Genomic DNA, 19,663 nt, shown 5'->3' with positions numbered 1-19,663 from the left:
TGGGACAGGGGTTATGGATTGATCTTAATTGCTTTGTTCATCTATTTCACACACAATATGATGATGGGCTATTAATTGTTCAATAGATTCATTAACACAGAAAATAATCAGTTGTTTCAGTCCTAAAAATGTAATCTTGCTGCCTCGAGGAGAGAAAAGTACTCTTCTGTTCCAATCTTTTACTTTTGCAGAAGCAGTGGCAGTCAGCCACAAGCAGTTTAGCCAACAATATGACTATTGTATACACATAAGAGCGCATATTGATGTATGTATTCAGCACACTAGATCAGTGTTACTAGAGCAATAACACACTAGTGGTAATAGCAATGAAATGGACTGAGAATTTAGTGTTGCATAAGTATCACATGAGATGATCAGTCAGTCCTGCAACAACTCATTTTGTAGTCTCTAATGGTGCTGGATGACTCTAATCCAGCTTGTGGAAGTAGACTTAATATAAAGGTAAAAACACATGCAACATATTCCACCAAAATCCCCAGTGCTTTCATGATTAAAGGGAATATTTTGCCACATTTTATGTGGATGTCCCGCCAGTGTTGATGGTAAATGTAGTCAATTAATGAAATAATAACCTCAGTGCGTGCTATATTTACCAAGAAAGCTGAGTTCTCCTGCTTGCGGAGCTGTACCTACAGTGCCTACATGTACCAGGATGCATTGCGCACGAGCTTCTGACGCCCACGGCCACCCAGCAGGCTTCCGTATAGCAACAAAGCTAACGCTAGCTTGATGAACATGGAAAAAACAGTAACCAGCATCCAACCTACTACGCTTGTTATTTAGTTGGCTTCAAATTGAGGCTTAACGTTCACATAGTTTCTCTTGACTGTCCCTCAATAGTACAACATTAGTCCAACATCGCCCCAGCCTGGGGGAGTACCACCCTAGCCTATAATGTTAGCTATTACTCTGTTGGCCAAAAGGTAGCGTTAGGTCACAAAAATACTCACTCAGTGGTCATCTGCCCTCTCGGCCCTGCTGGTCTTGGTTGTCTTTTTCATCCAACGAAAACTTCCCACTCTGAAATTCACTGCAGCAAAATGATTCAGTTTCTGTTGGTATCAGAGGGCAATTGGAGCAAAAGCACCACCTGTTGGTCTTTGCTCTTGGCAGCTCAGGTTCTGGATGGTCCCCGCCGGCCATATCCTCTTGCAGGACTAATGCAGCCTCGGCCTCTCTCCGCTTGTTTTTCTTTGGCCGTATACTCTGGCTCGAATAAATATGGCTGAATATCCGAGTCTGCCAAAGCATTGTAAAATGTATCATCGTCCATAACGCCCTCTGCACTCATATTTTGGGATGCCATTTTCTCTGTTGGAAATGTAGCTAGTTAGCAATACAAGCGAAGAGAACAAGTACATTTTGTTTTTGACCAGCATCTAGCACGCCCCCTGGCTACCAAGAGGCAGAGACTAGAAATCCAAGCTGAAATCCCCTGTAGTTCTTCCGTGCCCCCAGCTACATCACTTTTGCATCATCTTTCTTGGTCAATATAGCATGCACTGAGGAATTTATTGCATCAATTGACTACATTTACCATCAACACTGATTGGACATCCACATAAAACATGGTGAATTTTCCCTTTAACTACAAGGCTCTGTTGCCACTTCTATTAATAGAGAATGTTGTTGTGACATAGTTTGACCATCATTTTGTGTGTATTATAGAAAGCATTTGTAAGATGGCTCAGTTGCTTCTCTACAGTTAAATCAAGTACCCAACCCCACCCAAAATGAATGTCTGCTGTATTTCTTTGTTAATTTTCCCACGTTTTTTATTTTATTGTGTCCCCAGTTATAGAAAAGGCAAGTTAAATACAAATTCATTACAAAGCTGATGGATTTTGACTGCACATATCAGACTATAAATTCAGTTATTGAAATACTGTTCATAATATGTCTTAAAGGTACAAGATTTACCATTTTGTCAGTTTCAACATGTGATGTTTTTTGTATAGGAAACTGTCTGGCAGCAGCAGGTACACTATGTGTGCGGTGTATTAACTGTTCATTTTAGAGTACAGTAGAGAGTGTTGTTGCATACAGTACGGGCAACCTCTGTCATGCTCCCAGTCAGAGTCACTCAACACACACACACACACACACACACACACACACACACACACACACACACACATATATGTACACACATAATGTACTGTATATAGAGCCATTCCTGTGGTTTTATACAGCCTGTGCCAGGCCACTAAAGCAGCAGTGTTGCCAGTGCAGTGGTGTCATTTAGTTAACCCTGTGAAGTCTGCAGCTCCTGACTCTGATGTCTGAGAGCTGAGGAGAGTTTTACTGCTGCCTCTGTTCATAGGGAAATACAAGGCTTATGAAAAGGCAGTGTTAGTGAAGCTTAGGTTGACAAATGTAATTGCACACACAAACCCAAACATATATGCAGGTATACAGTACACAGGTATGCTGAGAAGACGATCAAACTTGACTATCTAGAGGAAGTAAAAGTCGTAACAAGGTTTCTGTAGGTGAACCTGTGGAAGGATCATTACCAGTAGCTTTCAGTTTTTCTTTTCTCAACTTTACCTCTGTTTCATATTCAGTTATGTGTTTCTCATTGTGGTTATACAAAGTCAGGTTTAATAGCAGTAACATACACCCACTGCATTGTACAGTGAGCCTGTTGATGGCTTTACTTTAACGTGCCTTTATACTGTAGAATGAGAACAAACCCAGTAGCTACCAAATAAGAATAATAATAACAATATAAGTTAATTTTGACCTACAGTTATACACTGATTGTATGTTGGAGAGTGAACCTATTCCTGTGCAGCTTTCCAAAATGCATTGTATACACTGACTAGATATATCTCAGTTCTAATGTCATCAGCACAGGTGTTTGTCTTAAAGTAGGCCAGGTGCTCGCTATAGGACCCTTGATTTAGTAAGATCAGCTTGCTGTTTGGCCAACGGGCATGGCACCTCACTGAGCCACCAACCTGAGGTGCGGATTGGTAATGATTAGCATGTAGTCTGCACATGCATGCAGACACACGCACACACTCACACACAAAAAGACAGCACTAAGAGGGGTTCAGGGAGAAGTTTCCTTTGTGCTAAGATCCTAAAAAATGGCCGTTAATCCTCTCCTTCTTTACCTGTCACCACTCTATCTACAGCCAAAAAAACTCGCGGCTCTCCTTCTCTGCAGCTCATTGATGGCTTTTTTTCCAGACTGGACAAGTGCTTATTAAAAAAACAGAAGGAAAAAAAAATCCTTCAGCTGGTTAAAGTGGGAAAAGGTATTTTAGGATAAATTGAAATGCTGTAGCTGAATAGGGCCGTGCTGACAATCTTGTTGTTTTTTCCCAGACTCATAACTCAAAAGCCAAAAGCCATATGCTGCTGAACACTGCTGTACTTCGAGCTTGTTTAACTCTTCTAATCAGCCTGCACATATTCATTTGTTTCACTATCGGAAAAAACCCTGCATTCATTACAGACAGGATACTCGGAGACAGGTGTTTACAGTATTTCATACAGCAGCTGATTTTGTCTCTGATTATATTTAGATTGGCACCACAACGTGTTTGTTTCATCTGATCTCATCTTTCATTTTGGAGAGACATGATTTTATCAATTGTAGCTTAAATTTCATTTTGAAACTCCATTGGCTTGTCTGTCAAAATGCACACAAACTTGAAAAAGTAAAATTAGTGCCATTCAATATAGACTGCTCATCAGACAAGCTGGTGGCTAAAGACTGATGATTTAAATACCCATTTAATATCAATGTTGATTCAAATAGAAGCAATTGTTTAATTTGATGACTTTTCACACAGTGCTTATTAGATTTCAAGTTTTATTGACAGTTTAACACTACGTGTAAGTACATTGCTATGCATTATATCCCCAGAGGGCATATTGTATGGACTGTTAGTCTCCATTGTTTGTCATGCTCTTTAGGATCTCATCTGTACCTGGCCGTGTGGTCTTCCCATCTAGCAAATAACTCTTACAAACTTGTTTCTCCTAGGAACACAGCCTCTCTCAAAACAAAGGGCCCAGAAAACCCAAATATATAGTCGAGGTTCTGCAGGTGTGTTCGTCTACATGTGAGCCAGCAATAAGATGAAAGTTAGGTGTCCGCATTATTATTATTTTTTTATTAGAATGCCGTTATAGACTTGCTGATGCCTATTCTGTGTTCATCAGTGTTTGCATAATAAGCACTGAAAAACATCAGCAGCCGGTATCATCCTGATGACAGGTTAATGACTAGCTGTTCAATGCCCGCTGATTTACAGTAATGACAGTGAAATCATAGGAGTGTAGACTTGAGAAAAGCTGTTGTTTTTCACTTCTCCTGCAAATGCACACATACTCATGCTAAGTCTACTGCATATCTTTCACACAATCCATAACAGAGGACATATGAGCATGACCACATGCATTTTTTTTTTCCTTCTTTACAGCTGTGAATTTAAAATAAAAGTCTTACTTTCCTCCCCCCAGAATTAATGGGTTTGGCTTTGGTGGGGTCACACTCTTGTCACAATTTCCTCCTGTCTAATTTCCCTCCTTCCACCTTGAGCAGACGACATAAATCAGGTCTGTGAACGGCGTTTATTGTACTTAGTAACGGTAGTTATTCTCACGCTCTGTAACACAGCCAGGGCTCCCGACCAATAAATGTCAGTGGTTGGGTTTCTCAAGTGTAAGGAACACAGTTTTGTGAAGGTGGGGTGTGTGGAGGTATTTGTCACCTCAGAGAAAAGGTCTCATATTGAAGCTATCATCATTAGGGCTCCTTTAGCAGCAGCTCAGCGTTACACATTTACATCCTTCAGTTGGCTGCCATCTTGACTGAGGATAAGGGTTGACAGGTACTGCAGTCCAACACTCTGCATAATGACTCACTAGGATGTCTTTCTACATTTTCCTGCTTTTTTGTTAACTCCCCTGACATTCCACTCTGTCTCTATGTCATAGTCAAACCTTTTCCTCATCTAGCCTTTCCACTGAGCAATAGACGTCATTTCCACATCGCCTCCAAGCTTTAGCTCTGATATAGACCAGGATTTATTGGCTACGTATAGCCTGATTTTAGACCATATTTTAAAAATGCATAAAAACCTGTAAATATTTAACATAAGCACTGCACACCCCCGCATTTACGGTATAACTGTTTATTTTTTGTCATATACACAGATTCTGTTTACTCATATCCCACAATGCAATGTTACGTTGTTGTTAAGACTAGATATCTACTAAACTTTCACTTTTCAACCTTGAGTAACCTTAATCTAAACTAGATGTCTACAGACAAATAGACATATAATAGGCTTCTATTAAACGTCTTTTCAACATCAGATTACTCAGTGGGATTGGTTTATATACAAGGCTGTTCTATTTGATTCTCTTTGCAGTTGTTTTTCAACATGCAGCATGTTAATATATGATATAATATATATATATTATATAAGATATGGCCTCCTAACATCTTCATAATTATTAACTTTTATAATGCACTTCCCCCAGACACTACTATAGTTTATTCCTTTGAAACTATTTCACAATGCTCTTCAACTTTTTTAAATTGGTTGTGGTACTTTGTGGTTATGTTTTGAGCTGATGGAATTTACTGTTCACTCTATATTATAGCCATTTTATTTTCATCGTTTTACACAGCTGCATTGAATGCTGCATGCATTAAAGGTCACTCGATAATGATGTTACAAAATTAAACTGCTTTTTGATAAACTGTAAGATCATTTACAGTTTTTGGTGGGAATCAGACAGTTTCTCGATAGCCTCAGTGATCAGTTGTACTTTTTCGATTAGGATTTAAGTTTCTATTCTTTTAAATTGTAGACTCACAAATTACTGAATAAAAATACCACAGAGGGAAAATACATTTTGACAAGATCATCTCTCTTGAGCTTTTGCACCTTTTGCATTACACACTGGACCTGTAATCAGAAAACGGTAGGAAGTCAAAGCAGTTCTTCCTGTAAGTTTAAACCAGTCCAGTGTTGTTGCTGTTTATGTGATAAATCCACTCGGAACCTCTGTGCATTCGCTGATTGATGTTGAGTGTCATTGTGAGTGACACTGATGGATCCGAGTGTCACTTTTAATGTCCTTAGAAACAGTTCCAGACCTCATCCAGTCAATGAACAATCAATTCTTACACAGAGGTCACCACGCTCAGGCCATTCTGAAAAAAACCTTTAAACCAGCAGAGTGGTTGTCCATTATCAAAGCCTTCCTTCAGAATTCCACAAAGCTTGCCATCTGCTGCCAGAGGGACCTGACTGTACATTGTCTCATGTCCAAAATCAGAAAAACTATAGTGAGCTCCCTGACTGATTTATGTCAGATCATAATTTTTCAACATCAGATTCACCAGCAAATGGGGCAGCCTTGTAGCATTATAAAGCCACGCCACATTTTGGATCCTACACCCACCACTCATGTTTGATATGGAAGAAAATATATCGACACATAAACCAGCCAGAATGCTGCATGTACACTGCCATGGTATTGGCTGTAGTTTGTCTGTCCATACCGTGATACAAACTGGAACAGGTTAGAGGGATAAAAGGATGAGAAGATGGATGGATAGAACAGATAAGACAGAACTGGGCATTACATTAAAGCAGGAGTGCAATACAGGCCCATGCAGTCAGTGTTAAAATATGTTTTCATGTCATTGCTCACAACAGAGGGATGGCCTGTCTGATCTCAGTCTTACACTATCTGTCTTCCTAGCTAATCTGATGGAGATACTTCTGAGTACCTTTATTTTCTCCCTCCTTCTGTCTCTGTCAAGGTATCTCTTCTTCCACCCTTATGATGTCAGTTTGAGCAGCATGGATGTGAGTAGAAATATGTGATGAAAAGCAGGTTGTGTGATCCATCTGATCAAACATGATTTGATCATCTGAATTGCTCCAAACTCACATTTCTGCCAGCTGCTGTCGTGCCATTTGACTGAGGGTGGGTTGCAGAGGTAGAATCATCAAGCAGTGTGCTGTTTGGTCCCTCTTATTGGTTCCTGAGCGAAGTTTGGATCTCTTATGCATCCTTCTACTGTGCCTCGCTGGTTACGCATGAATTTCAATGCGCATGTACAGTGTTTACAATATGGTAGACCAGAGCTAGTGCTTCAAATTGTGGCTAAAACTTCACATGCCACAGAAATGGTGAAGCTCTGCTTCTTCTTTTGTGATAACTCTCTGCAATATTCATAAATGATCCACTAACAATGAAACGTTCTGAAAAATGGCCCCATCTTCTCTAGGGAACTGTTAACAGGAATTGTTTTGTTGGCATTAACATGGCTTAGTTACAGATTTCATTACTGCTCCAGGCACAAAAAATGAGAAAACAGGGAGTGCTACCTGTTGTAGTGTTGTCTGATTGTTAATGGAGATTAGTGGGTGCTTGGTCGAGATATGTAATGGGAAACACTGAAGAATCACAGAATATCTTGCCATTTGTGACTGTTTATTGCTGGTGTTTTTTGCTTTTGGTTTCTTTTCTTGCTCAAATAATATGGGGTTACGGTTAGGCCCTCTCAGTTAGTTGGTTCATGTGACTGTGGAGCAGCAATTACTTGACACCAAGGTCCTCCTACATGGCCTAGCTCTTTCCTTTTTCACAAAGAGTGAGGCCAGCCACCTTGGGGAGAAACATCTTTACTATTGTTTATACTCACAGTCTGAGCATGAAGCATATGTGATTTTTGACATGAAGAGCTTTGCTTTGTTGCTCTGCTCTGTCTTCGCCACCACGGTCTGATACAACGGCCACAGTCCTGTGAGACCCTTGAGCTCAATTAGGACAGCAATCCAAATGTTTTAATTATTATCGCAAGGCACATACAGTTGTCCATATGCCTTTTTTCAGCTTCAAACAAAGATAGAACACTAAATAAGCAAACACTTTCTCCTGTTTATTCTGGATTGTGGGGGAGAAATGCAGGAAATATATGTAGCGAACAAATATTGTAAAAAATAAACAAACAAAATAATTTTTAATAGATGTGTTTTTTTGTTAATTTGCATTAAATTGTCAAACCTCTTGTTTATTAAAATCATGTGGGACCATAAGTCATGTTTCTGTTGCATTTGACTGCCACCCCATCATATGTAATGCTGTATGAACACAGATTAGAGAAATATTCTGTTACAACCCTAAATTACACTTCTTTCCAGTTTTATGCTACACTGAGTTATTGTGAGCTTGCCAATCTTGCATGCACACAACTTCCACAAGCTGTATCATCACTGTCCCTTATCTGTCTGATTTTATTTATTTGCCCAGCTCTGTATTTACAAAGTCTGACAAATCCTGTAATTTGCATACATATGTTTTTCGTTTTTATGTGGTGTCAAAAGGAAATGGTTTTGGCCTGATCAAAAGAGCTGTTTGATCTTGCTTAGGTTTAACAGTTGATGGCAGCCAACCAAACACAAGCCCACCTGGCTGTTCAGATGTAGCAGAACAGAACACACACACCTGATAATTTTCCCCTTTTTTTTCTTTCTGTCTCTTTCAGAGGAAGTGTTCTCCGCTCAGCACGAGAGTTTGAAGGAGGAGAAAGAATCTTTAACCAAGCTGCAGAAGGAATGCACTGCCAAGAGGTATGTGTGAACCTGTAATTAGCTATTGCTTTATTTCTGCATAGAAAACACACTTTGTAAATGCATGTATCTAGCTAGACATTACCCAGAGCCCACTAAATGATGTGACTCAATGTGAATTGGGATGAGACTACACCCTGCTCCCTGCCTCCCACCTTGCTCTTTCAAAATAAGGGGATGTTTTTGCGGCTGGTGCTGCCTGTTTGTGTGTTCTCAACAGAGAGTTTGCACATTGTGCTAAAAAACCTATTGGCCTGTGTTTGCCTTGGCCTGCGGGGAGACGTGTGTGGCGGGTGCTGACCCTGGATACAGTTTTGTTTGTCTGAGAAGTACCTGGCAGTTACAGAGGGTAAATCAGATCCCCATGAAGAGCAGCAGGGGCCAAGAGACCCAGCAAACAGGAAATTAACACAGACACTTATACATCTGCCTAACATCCATTCTTTGGAAATATCTGTGTCGTTGATGTTTTTTCATGGAATTATCTTTTTTTTAATTTAACTTATTTTTTAACTTTTAGGTTGAAAGTAACTAAGTACATTTACTCAAGTACTGTGCTTTTTTTACTGTACAATTTTGATGTACTTGTCCTTTACTTGAGTATTTCCATGGTACTCCAATACATTTCAGAGGGAAATATTGTACTTTTTACTTTTGCAGATTAAGATTAACATAAAAAATATGATAAGTTTATAAAATACAGTGCATTGTTTAAGATTAAACCAGTGGTTACCAACCTTTTTGGCTGGTGAACCCTGTGTCTGCTTGGGGCCTCCTGTCATGTTTCAGATGTCTGAGTTGTTAGCAGTTCCACCAAAGATTTCCCTTCTAAACTTCTCACATGGTTTCATTTAAGTAACTGTGGGGAGAGGTCAAATTATCCAATACTTCATAAAAAATACTAAGACTGGAGAAAAGTCAGAAAAATGAATACAAATTTGTGTAGCAAAACATTGGTTTTCTTCTTTTCTACCCCATTAATCATTGTAGTGCTCTATATAAGTAGTTAAAAGTAGTTCCACCTCAACCAGCTACAACAGTGAAAGGCTGCTTATGCATTGATGCATCAGTATTAACAATTAATTTTCCTACCGAATGAGTACTTTCACTTTTGATACTTTAATATGAGGTATGAGAGTAATATCAATCTTCTCATCTAACGACTGCCAGACAGCGAATAAGTGTATTTTTCCAAAATGTTGAACTATTCCTTTATGTACATTTAGCTGATAATACTTATTTACTTTTAGTTAAGATGGATTTTGAATCTTTACCTTTTGAACCTTTACTTATAATGGAGTATTTTTAGATTGTTGTATTGGCACTTTTACTTAAGTAAAGAATACTCAATACTTCTTCCACCGTTGTTGGTCACGTGCCATGATATGTGTAGTTGCTTACTTATGCCAGCTAAATGTAGATTAGCTAGAAGTATTTTGTTTGTGAGCATACATTAAGAACGGCAGTGGGAAACATCAGTTTGCATGTTTTAGGAAAGGGGTTTGTAAAGGGCTTGCACCTTGGGCTTAACTAATAAAGCAAAGCCTGCTGGACAGATGAGTGATTTCAGATCAAACGATCATTACACACCAATCTGTCTCCTCTTTCACTTGTACAAAGCAGCCGCACACTTGGAAGGGAAATGATAAGAGACTGCTAACCACAGGCAAAGCCAAATAGGAAATTCAAGTGAAAGACGAGGAGCATAGATGGGAGGGCGCATCACGTTCAATAACCATTTTCCTCCCAAATCCCTTTTCATCTGCATGAAATGATGGGCTATTACCCACAATGCTCCACAAGTAGTGGTGTAAATATGGTAGGGACACCCAAAGAGAGAGACTCACTCCCACACACCACTCACACAAAGCAGTCGATAATTTGTATTAGTCAGACATAAGCAGTCACAGGAATAACTTGTTTCACACAACTCAATAACTAGATTAATTTTGCATGCACAGTCTTGTGTTCTGTATAAATCCACCTTTACTCTCTGGTACAGCCGTAGCCTTTAAATCACCTGCACTCACCATATCGGTTCCTCAATGAAATTATATTGCAGTTAGATATGGAAGGGACATCCAACAAGGCATTTGTTTTCTATCACCTATACAATGTTTAAACCAGCTTCAACATCCATTTGCATGAACAAGAAGGCTTGGATTGTATTTCAGCACATAGGGTTTCTGTAGGCATGACATTTCTGGAATACCCTGGAATTTTGAGTTTTTTTACTTTCAGTAGGGAAAATCAGGGCAATTTCTTATTTTCTCCACAAAAGTCTGATGTATTTCAGTATATGGTGGTATTTTACATTTGTTAAAGGAATGAGAAATGTTAAAGCCAGCACCAACCATAAAAACAACATATATACACTTGCACACAGTGTTACTTACTCAGGTCACTGTAAGGCAAATATGCAGACTTCTCCAGTTTTCATAGGTCATAATTGCTGACTGTCCTCCAGTCTGTTCTGATAGTGGGACAAGCTACCGACAATGATTATCCTATCATGGATATAAACTGACTAGTAAAATTGCAGATGACTCACTGATGAGTCACTTAGCTCTCATTCATACAAGGCCTAGATAAAAGCAGAGTAGGCCACTCTTTTCCTTAGACCAACATTAATCTGCTATCCCACATCCTTATAGTATGCTCCATAAATAAATTCTCCTCTTCGTCGTGAATTTTTTATATTTTCACTGACTTTAATTACCTTTATGGCTTACAGTGGGTCCCTGTGGGGCAATAACTAGCTTGGATCATTTCGACTGCTCATGTCCACTTCCTCCCATCTCTTCAAGCCTCACTCCTTCCCTTACGATCTCATCTCTGCTCTTTCTCAAGTCTCTCCTTTGCCTTACCACTCCCTATGTCCTCCACTCTTAACTGCTGCTCCTAATTGTATCGTCCTTGTGTCTGGTTTTGTCTCCCCAGAGAGCAGTTCCTCAAGTCCAACGCCCAGCTCACCTTCCGCTGTCGTCAGCTCCTCTCTGAGCTTTCTTACATCTACCCCATTGATGTGGTGAGTTGGACCTGATGGTACACTGCTGCACAACACATTGTTGACAAGTTGACAACTGAAAAGAATTATCTGGTTATAAAACCAAGGCTTTGATAAAGCAGAGATGGTGCAGATAGTTATATGTGCAACAGTTCTCTTTTTTTATTCCAAACTAATGTCTAATTTTGAATGTTATTTCCACTGCAGTGTTTTAGGAGATCCAAAGTCATTACCTTTCTTTTTAACATGCCTCTCTGATGTATATTACAGTCACTATGTTTTCTAAAACATTTGGCATACAAACTAAATATTTTAAATGCTGACACAACTAGACAATTATTTAAAGCAAGTGCCTCTAACGGTGGCAAAGCTGGTGTTTTGGCCCACACAGGGTTTCATCTTTTCTGGGTCTGTTTCTCCTGTCTGATCATTGTCTTTGATATGAAACCTCTTATTTAAATCCACAGGCTAATCAGTCAGACTACGTCATCTGCGGAGTGAAGCTGCCAAACTCTGAAGACTTTCAAGGTAATTTATTATGTGCCTGCTTGTGTGTATCAGGGTTACAGGAGGATAAGCTGAGGTGAGGGATGCTGAACAAATGTTTTGCCTTAGCTTTAATGCGTGTGGCTATATGTAGAGGTGTTTGTTGAGGCATAGCAATTTAATATTTTACCATTTGAAGCCTGATGATCTCGTAGAAAAAGTATCTATGATATCATAAGTTTGGCTACCGTAGATGCCAATTTAGCATTACTGTGCTAAGGTATTACAGTCTTTAACGGACATAAATGACATAATTTTATAATTACCGGTATGTCATTTTACTGCATAAAAGACATAATGACATAATTGTGTCATCAATAGGGAGTCAATAGTTTTATTAGCTGGGAGAGGTTGACATTCCTCTTTTCTTTGGCTACATTCAAAATCACAATGCACACACACATAACAACATGTCTTGCCTCAGATACTGTGTGTGAGATGAGCTGGCAATGATTGAGCAACAAAGTAATCACTTTCCTGTGGCAAAGACAGTCTTTTAATTCAAATGAACAGACACGCATGCACAAACCTTCCTGGGTGTATTTTTGTTTATTTTATTTGTTTAAATTCATTTCTTATCTGCTCAGTAAAAAGAGAGACAGAATTAATTCATAAAAATGTCAGCAAGTTTTTTCTGTAATTCATAGTGCCTACAAGGAGAAGGGCCCATACTGATCTAGCTAAAAAAAATAGGAAGGTAAGAAAGAATTAGGACTCTTAGAGTCTTAAGGAAAAAAGTTTGGAGCCAGGCGTGTGGGCCGAGCAGAGAAGGCAGACAGGCTAGGAACTCGATTGGTTTGCATTCTTCTGTTTTTTGAACACAGCCTTTCTGATTTCTTGTTGGCTGCTGATGGAGGAGTTGTTCAGCGCCACCACAGTCTTATAGAGTCTTGTCACAAGATGCTTTTGTGTCTGGTTCCACCACCCCAATGAGACACAGCCACAAAAACCACACGGTTTAATATCAAAGACACAGTATTAGGCAACAGAAAAAAAGTTTTGTCAGCAGGCAGTTTCAGCCACAAAGCCCTTGTTATCATGTTGGTGTGGTAGGTTAGAGTAAGGGTCATGCTGTATATGTAATGATAAATGGGATTTGCTGTCACAGCAAGGGAAACTTGATGACTTCATGACCTCAAAAGCTCACAGGAATTGGGGGTGGGGGCGGATTGAATGGGTAATGAATGGTTAGCTTTGGTCTGCAGCACTTGTCTAATACCGAGAACACACTGGCCACTGTCCACTCAACATTCTCCAGCTCCCCTTCCTCACAGCTGGTGAGACCCAGTAGGCCTCTGAACCCATAATTCAAAAATACGACTCCCAGTCTCCTCCGTTCCCTTCTGTCACACTCCACCTGTTAACATCTTTTAAGAGCACAGTGAAGTGCACAGTAGTGACAGCCAGCCCATTTGTGTTTGCAGCAATCACTTGTTCCCATAAGGTGGAGGCCTGTGTCTGCTTCTGCCTCCCAGTCCTGCATAGGTGGATACCTAGCAGTGAGTAAACAACAGAGCATGTGCTGTGGCAGAAGATCAAAGGCCTAACAGAGAAGATTTTAATGCATTTACTGCTAACTACCTGTCTGCCCTCCCTCCTGGTCAGGTGGCTTGTGGTTTGTGAAACGTAGAGAAGAGCTGTCATGCAGTCCAGGTAGCCATTAATATTTACGCTCTAACATAACCGCTGGGACCATTAGACATCTTGCAAAGGCCAGTACAACATGTATAGACTTTAGAAACAAAGGATGGAGAAGCATGCATTTTACCCCTCCATTTTTACCCATTGCTGACCCCTGCTCTCATTTGTGGGAGGTCTGCCCCAAAGAAAGTCTGATCAAGTCTAGAATTGTTTGCCTACAGGGGAGGATGTTCCACATTAGAGACCAGGGTCAGTTGGAGTCCTAATCCTGCTGGGGGTCTAAGTGGAACAGGGTTACACTCTGCTGAGGCCCTTTAGTCTTTTACATTTAACTAAGCTTTCCTTGTCAGTGCAGCCTGACAAGATATCAGCAGTCTCCACTTGCACCCTAAGGTGTCGCTTATAGATGTATTTCCTTTAGTTGACCTGATATACCAGTTAGTGTGTAGCATCATCCAAAAGCACCAGAAGCCAGGAAGCTGTTTACTCCAGGTGCTTTTGTTGCTATGGACTAAAAAATGCAGGAAGACTAATGAAACTAAGCAGGCTTTCTGTGTTAAGTTGAAAATCACACAGTATAAGCCATGGAGTCTACCACTCACTGTTGCCATAGTCTATTATTTCAAAGCATTAAGATAAAAACCACGGTGATTTTAAGTCTTTGCCTCAAGCAGTGTCCTGCTGCTGTCTGTGTGAAATGTGAAACCACTTAGCGCGTTGTCTTGAAACCATTTCTCGTAGTTAAAGCGAGATGGTTTGCTGTTTCTTTCCCTGTCAGAAATGTTCACGAAGGCATTCAGTTTTCCACCCTGAAAGTTATTTGGGCTTAGAAGGGAAAGTTATACATGATGCTTTTGCATCTCAAGCACATATCCGAAAGAAATTGGGTTATCCCACTGCAGCCAATGTTTCTTGGTACTGTCTGTGCTGTGCTACATTTTGTATCACTTTCAAAACACTTCCCCACATGAATGTAACTGCTCTTCTTCCTGTGAATACTTGGTTACCAAGCTATCTTTGGTTGGATGTTTATACATTTTTGTTTGGATTCACAAGATGTGGACATGGTTTATGTAAACACAATTTATTTTTCCATGTAATGAAAGTACATTCCAAACAAAACAGACATTGCTGACTGTATGCTTTGAAGTTCTTGATGTTATAAAATACTGACTTTTGGGTGATTAAAATGCTGTTTTGAATTTAATTTGCATTAGATTATAGGCTTAGAGGCTTTGGTGTGTTGATGTAGATCATCATTTCTTGTCTGCTCAACAAAACTCTATCTAATGGGAGATTACTGGAACCTCTTTTTTACTTTGTGTCCTGTAGCAAAGGATGATGGGAGCGTGGCAGTCGCCCTGGGTTACACATCACACCTGGTCCTGATGATCTCGTGCTTCCTGCAGGTCCCTCTTAGGTATCCTGTGATCCACAAGGGTTCACGCTCCTCCATCAAGGACACCATCACTGACAGACTCACTGAGAAGGAGAGAGAGTAAGTAGGCTCAATACTTGAAATGAAAACACCAAAAAATTAGGGAACATCTAATCTTAAAATCTTCACATGTTGTGCAAATAGATGGATGTGTATGTATTGTGTTGCAGAGATATCTACTGAAATTAGCATGCTAACCTGCTAGTCCCGACCCGTCCTGTGTTGTAATAACACTTGTCCCTCGAGAGGCAATAGTTCGATAGTATAGCTCAGATAGTCAGATAGTGCGAGCGGAAAGCTCGCTACGTTACACAAGCTCTCTTAATAAATAAACAAAATAAACTCACAAAATGTCAAGAAAGGAAATATTCTTACACCTATTTTCCTTATCAAACAGAAAAATACAACCGTACACCTTCTGAATTCATGTTTCTCTCTTTCACAGAACTTTTAAGAAAAGGAGAGTCACACTCTTAGTTCCTCTGTGAAAATGATTTTATTTGTCCCACATTTCAACCACAAGGTTATTGTCAAGGTATAATCTGTTGAAATGTTGGATAAATAAAGACATTTTTGCATTGGTCAGATTGTGCAACCTATTTCCTGTTTTCCTTGTTGCCAATGCCATCACTTAACAAATGTGGATAATGTGCTCTCTTATTCCATTGTCTGATTTGTAGTATCTCAACAAAATATCCCAAAACTAGTTTTGCTCTTGCAAATCTTCCCCTGCATGCTTTTAAATATTTACTTGCAGTTTGAGGAGCACTTTGTTTTATGTGCTCAGTAGTTTGTAGTGCTCAGAATTTCCTTTTATTAAATACAAAATTATCTTTTTGATTTTCTAGCAAATGCGTCTGACTCTGCTAGTGTGTTCCTCATCCTTCCTGTTTGTCTTGTTGTCTGTTTTTGGGTGTGTGCAAGGCAGAGTGAATATTTTTCACTGCAACTATGTTCAGTTTTGCATACCTACTGCCCATCATCAATAATGTGGAACATTTGCATAGCTGTATTTATTGAAAAGACATCATTGTACACAGAAAAGCCGTGTTAGTAACATACAGAGTAGCTTCTGCATGTAAAAGCTTGGAGCTAATAGGGGCATTAATCAGACATCTCAGCTGGTGCTCATTTCCAACGATAACAGTCATGATTCAAAAAGCATTTCACATTTGTTACATTTTTAACACTGTTAACAAGAAAGTACACATGGTAAAACCTAGAATACTTGCTCAACGTTTTTTTTTTTTTGCGTCATTTTGACCGCTTAATGATCACACTGTTCTTTTATTTCCACCAAGTTTATTACACTTTTAGTAATCTATCAAACCATAAGAGCCACCTCAAATAACTCAGTGCTGCCAGATTTCAAAGACCTGGGATATTGTAGTCAATAAATTGCCAGCCTTGTTATACCGTTATTCTCTTTGAGACCCTATATTTAAGATTTCAACAGATCATAAATTCAGATATTTAATACAGAGTGGTACCATGTATATATGGAATTGTAACTTAGCCCTAGAGAGGTTTATACTGCTTAACTAAACTAAGCATTTTAAATAAAATAATCTGGAATGAAATACATTTTTAGGCAGGGTGTAAATAGCCAAGGTAGTCCTAAAATCTTCACCTACCTTTTAAAATTGTCAAGACCTCTTTTTTTTGTAAAGAAAAGCTGTCCAAAAATAAATGTCTTGCAGGTTTATAAATGGCGTGTTTCAGTGGAGTAGGAATGAATTGTCAGTTTGTCGCTCCATTCTGATAATGAAGATTTCTCTGTGTGAGATCTCTACAGTTTGTTTAAATGTTAGTAGAGACAGTAACAGAGAAGTGTGACCTGATACAGTACCTGCCCATCTATCCATTCATTTTTCAGCTACTTGTCTTGGTCATAGTGGCGTTTGTCTTGGGTAAACTAAGTTACAGTGACTGCAGCTGCATCTTACGACAGTATCCTGTCTTCCATTAGCTGGTGGTAGCTGCAGTATTCTGTCTATAAACAAAAACGGATAAATCCAAGAGGATTTTAATTGGATTTGATAAAATATCATGGGCCTCTAATGTGTGCTCAGTTTATTTCTTTTAAGTCCTGCTATACATTATTTGGAAACCGTATTGTCTCCCAAAACAATGCTCATTCACTTTTACCTTGCCTTCACTCTTTCATATAATTAGGTGCAGTGCCCCGTTCATCGTTTTATTTTTAATTGACATTTTTGAAGGTCCTTAAAGGTCACTGAACCCCCCTCAACCTTGAAATGTGAGGCCAGCCACTAGAGATGAGCTTAATATTTGGAAATTTTACATATCTAACATTCTTTCTGGAAACAACTACTGTACAGTCCAAATACGACAAACACACATAATCTGAGAAATACTCGAATTTTACAAATCTTACATAATTATTACATTGTCTGGTGGTGTGTTCTGATTAGAAAGTTCTACAATGTTTCTAAGCACTACAGAATGTTAAATGTATTAATCAATGCATCTTTTACAGGAGTGTGTAAAAACTAGTGTTTTGTCTCATTTACCACATTTGGTGTAAAAAGCTGGCTTCTCTTTGCATTCAGTTGTATTACACTGCGACACATTCATGTGATGTGAAACCTCCAACTTTTATAACTTAATAGTCAGGCAATAAATAGCGACATTTTAAATTGAAGATCTTGTCAAACTAATTATTTTCCTTGACTGCAGTTCCAACACTCAGGGTTCGGATGTCTGGAGCTTCTCACCAGTACATCAATGCACAATACACACACACGCACACGCACGCACACACCAACACAACACAGACCACACAGCAGCCTGCCATAGTGCGTTTTCACTGGGGATTGGCTTTTGGATTTGGATACAGATCGAAATATGAAATACTCAGATTGGATCTACTGCATTGCTGAGAAATCTCTGTACATACAGTTGTAGTCAAAACTTTTGAGAATGACACAAGTATTGGTTTTCATAAAGTCTGCTGCTTCAGTTTTTATGATGGCAATGGGCGTATAATCCCAAAAAAACATTTCCACTGCATTTCAGCCCTGCCACAGAAGGACCGGCTGACATCATGTCAGTGATTCTCTCGTTAACACAGGTGAGAGTGTTGACCAGGACAAGGCTGGGAGATCACTCTATCATGCTGATTGAGTTAGAATAACAGACTGGAAGCTTTAAAAGGAGGGTGGTGCTTGAAGTCATTGTTCTTCCTCTGTTAACCATGGTTACCTGCAAGGAAACACGTGCCATCATCATTGCTTTGCACAAAAAGGGCTTCACGGGCAAGGATATTGCTGCTAGTAAGATTGCACCTAAATCAACCATTTATCAGATCATCACGAACTTCAACTGTTGTGAAGAAGGCTTCAGGGCGCCCAAGAAAGTCCAGCAAGCGCCAGGACCGTCTCCTAAAGTTGATTCAGCTGTGGGATCGGGGCACCACCAGTGCAGAGCTTGCTCAGGAATGGCAGCAGGCAGGTGTGAATGCATCTGCGCGCACAGTGAGGCGAAGACTTTTGGAGGATGGCCTGGTGTCAAAAAGGGCAGAAAAGAAGCCACTTCTCTCCAGGAAAAACATCAGGGACAGACTGATATTCTGCAAAAGGTACAGGGATTGGACTGCTGAGGACTGGGGTAAAGTCATTTTCTCTGATGAATCCCCTTTCCGATTGTTTGGGGCATCTGGAAGAAAGCTTGTCCGGAGAAGACAAGGTGAGCGCTACCATCAGTCCTGTGTCATGCCAACCGAAAGCATCCTGAGACCATTCATGTGTGGGGTTGCTTCTCAGCCAATGGAGCGGGCTCACTCACAATTCTGACTAAGAACACAGCCATGAATAAATAATGGTACCAAAACATCCTTTGAGAACAACTTCTCCCAACCATCCAAGAACAGTTGGTTCTTGGATGGTTTTCCAGCATGATGGAGCACCTTTCCATAAGGCAGAAGTGATAACTAAGTGGCTTGGGGAACAAAACTGGAAACTCCCCAGACCTTAATCCAGTTGAGAAATTGTGGTCAATCCTCAAGAGGCAGGTGGACAAACAAAAACCCACAAATTCTGACAAACTCCAAGCATTGATTATGCAAGAATGGGCTGCCATCAGTCAGGATGTGGCCCAGAAGTTAATTGACAGCGTGCCAGGGCGAATTGCAGAGGTCTTGAAAAAGAAGGGTCAGCACTGCAGATATTGACTCTTTGCATAAACTTAATGTAATTGTCAATAACAGCCTTTGACACTTAATGAAATGCTTGTAATTATACTTCAGTATACCATAGTAACAACTGACAAAAATATCTAAAAAAAATACTGAAGCAGCAAACTTTGTGAAAACCAATACTTGTGTCATTCTCAAAACCTTTGACCACAACTGTATATTCATTTTGCAAAGTACAT

At 39.7% G+C, this 19,663-nt stretch overlaps 1 protein-coding gene across 1 annotated transcript in view; it reads left to right on the top strand.

The window, feature by feature from the left end:
- Nucleotides 1-19,663, top strand: part of uvrag (UV radiation resistance associated gene) — an 88,972-nt gene that overhangs the window by 21,213 nt on the left and 48,096 nt on the right. The window contains exons 9-12 of the mRNA XM_044222646.1: nucleotides 8,552-8,636; nucleotides 11,577-11,664; nucleotides 12,111-12,171; nucleotides 15,163-15,328. Of these exons, the coding sequence (XP_044078581.1) occupies nucleotides 8,552-8,636; nucleotides 11,577-11,664; nucleotides 12,111-12,171; nucleotides 15,163-15,328 (400 nt within the window). The remainder of the gene's footprint in view (nucleotides 1-8,551; nucleotides 8,637-11,576; nucleotides 11,665-12,110; nucleotides 12,172-15,162; nucleotides 15,329-19,663) is intronic.

Source organism: Siniperca chuatsi, linkage group LG14 (assembly GCF_020085105.1).
Source record: "Siniperca chuatsi isolate FFG_IHB_CAS linkage group LG14, ASM2008510v1, whole genome shotgun sequence".
Taxonomy (NCBI): domain Eukaryota; kingdom Metazoa; phylum Chordata; class Actinopteri; order Centrarchiformes; family Sinipercidae; genus Siniperca; species Siniperca chuatsi.
This window is presented reverse-complemented; position numbering and strand designations above follow the sequence as displayed.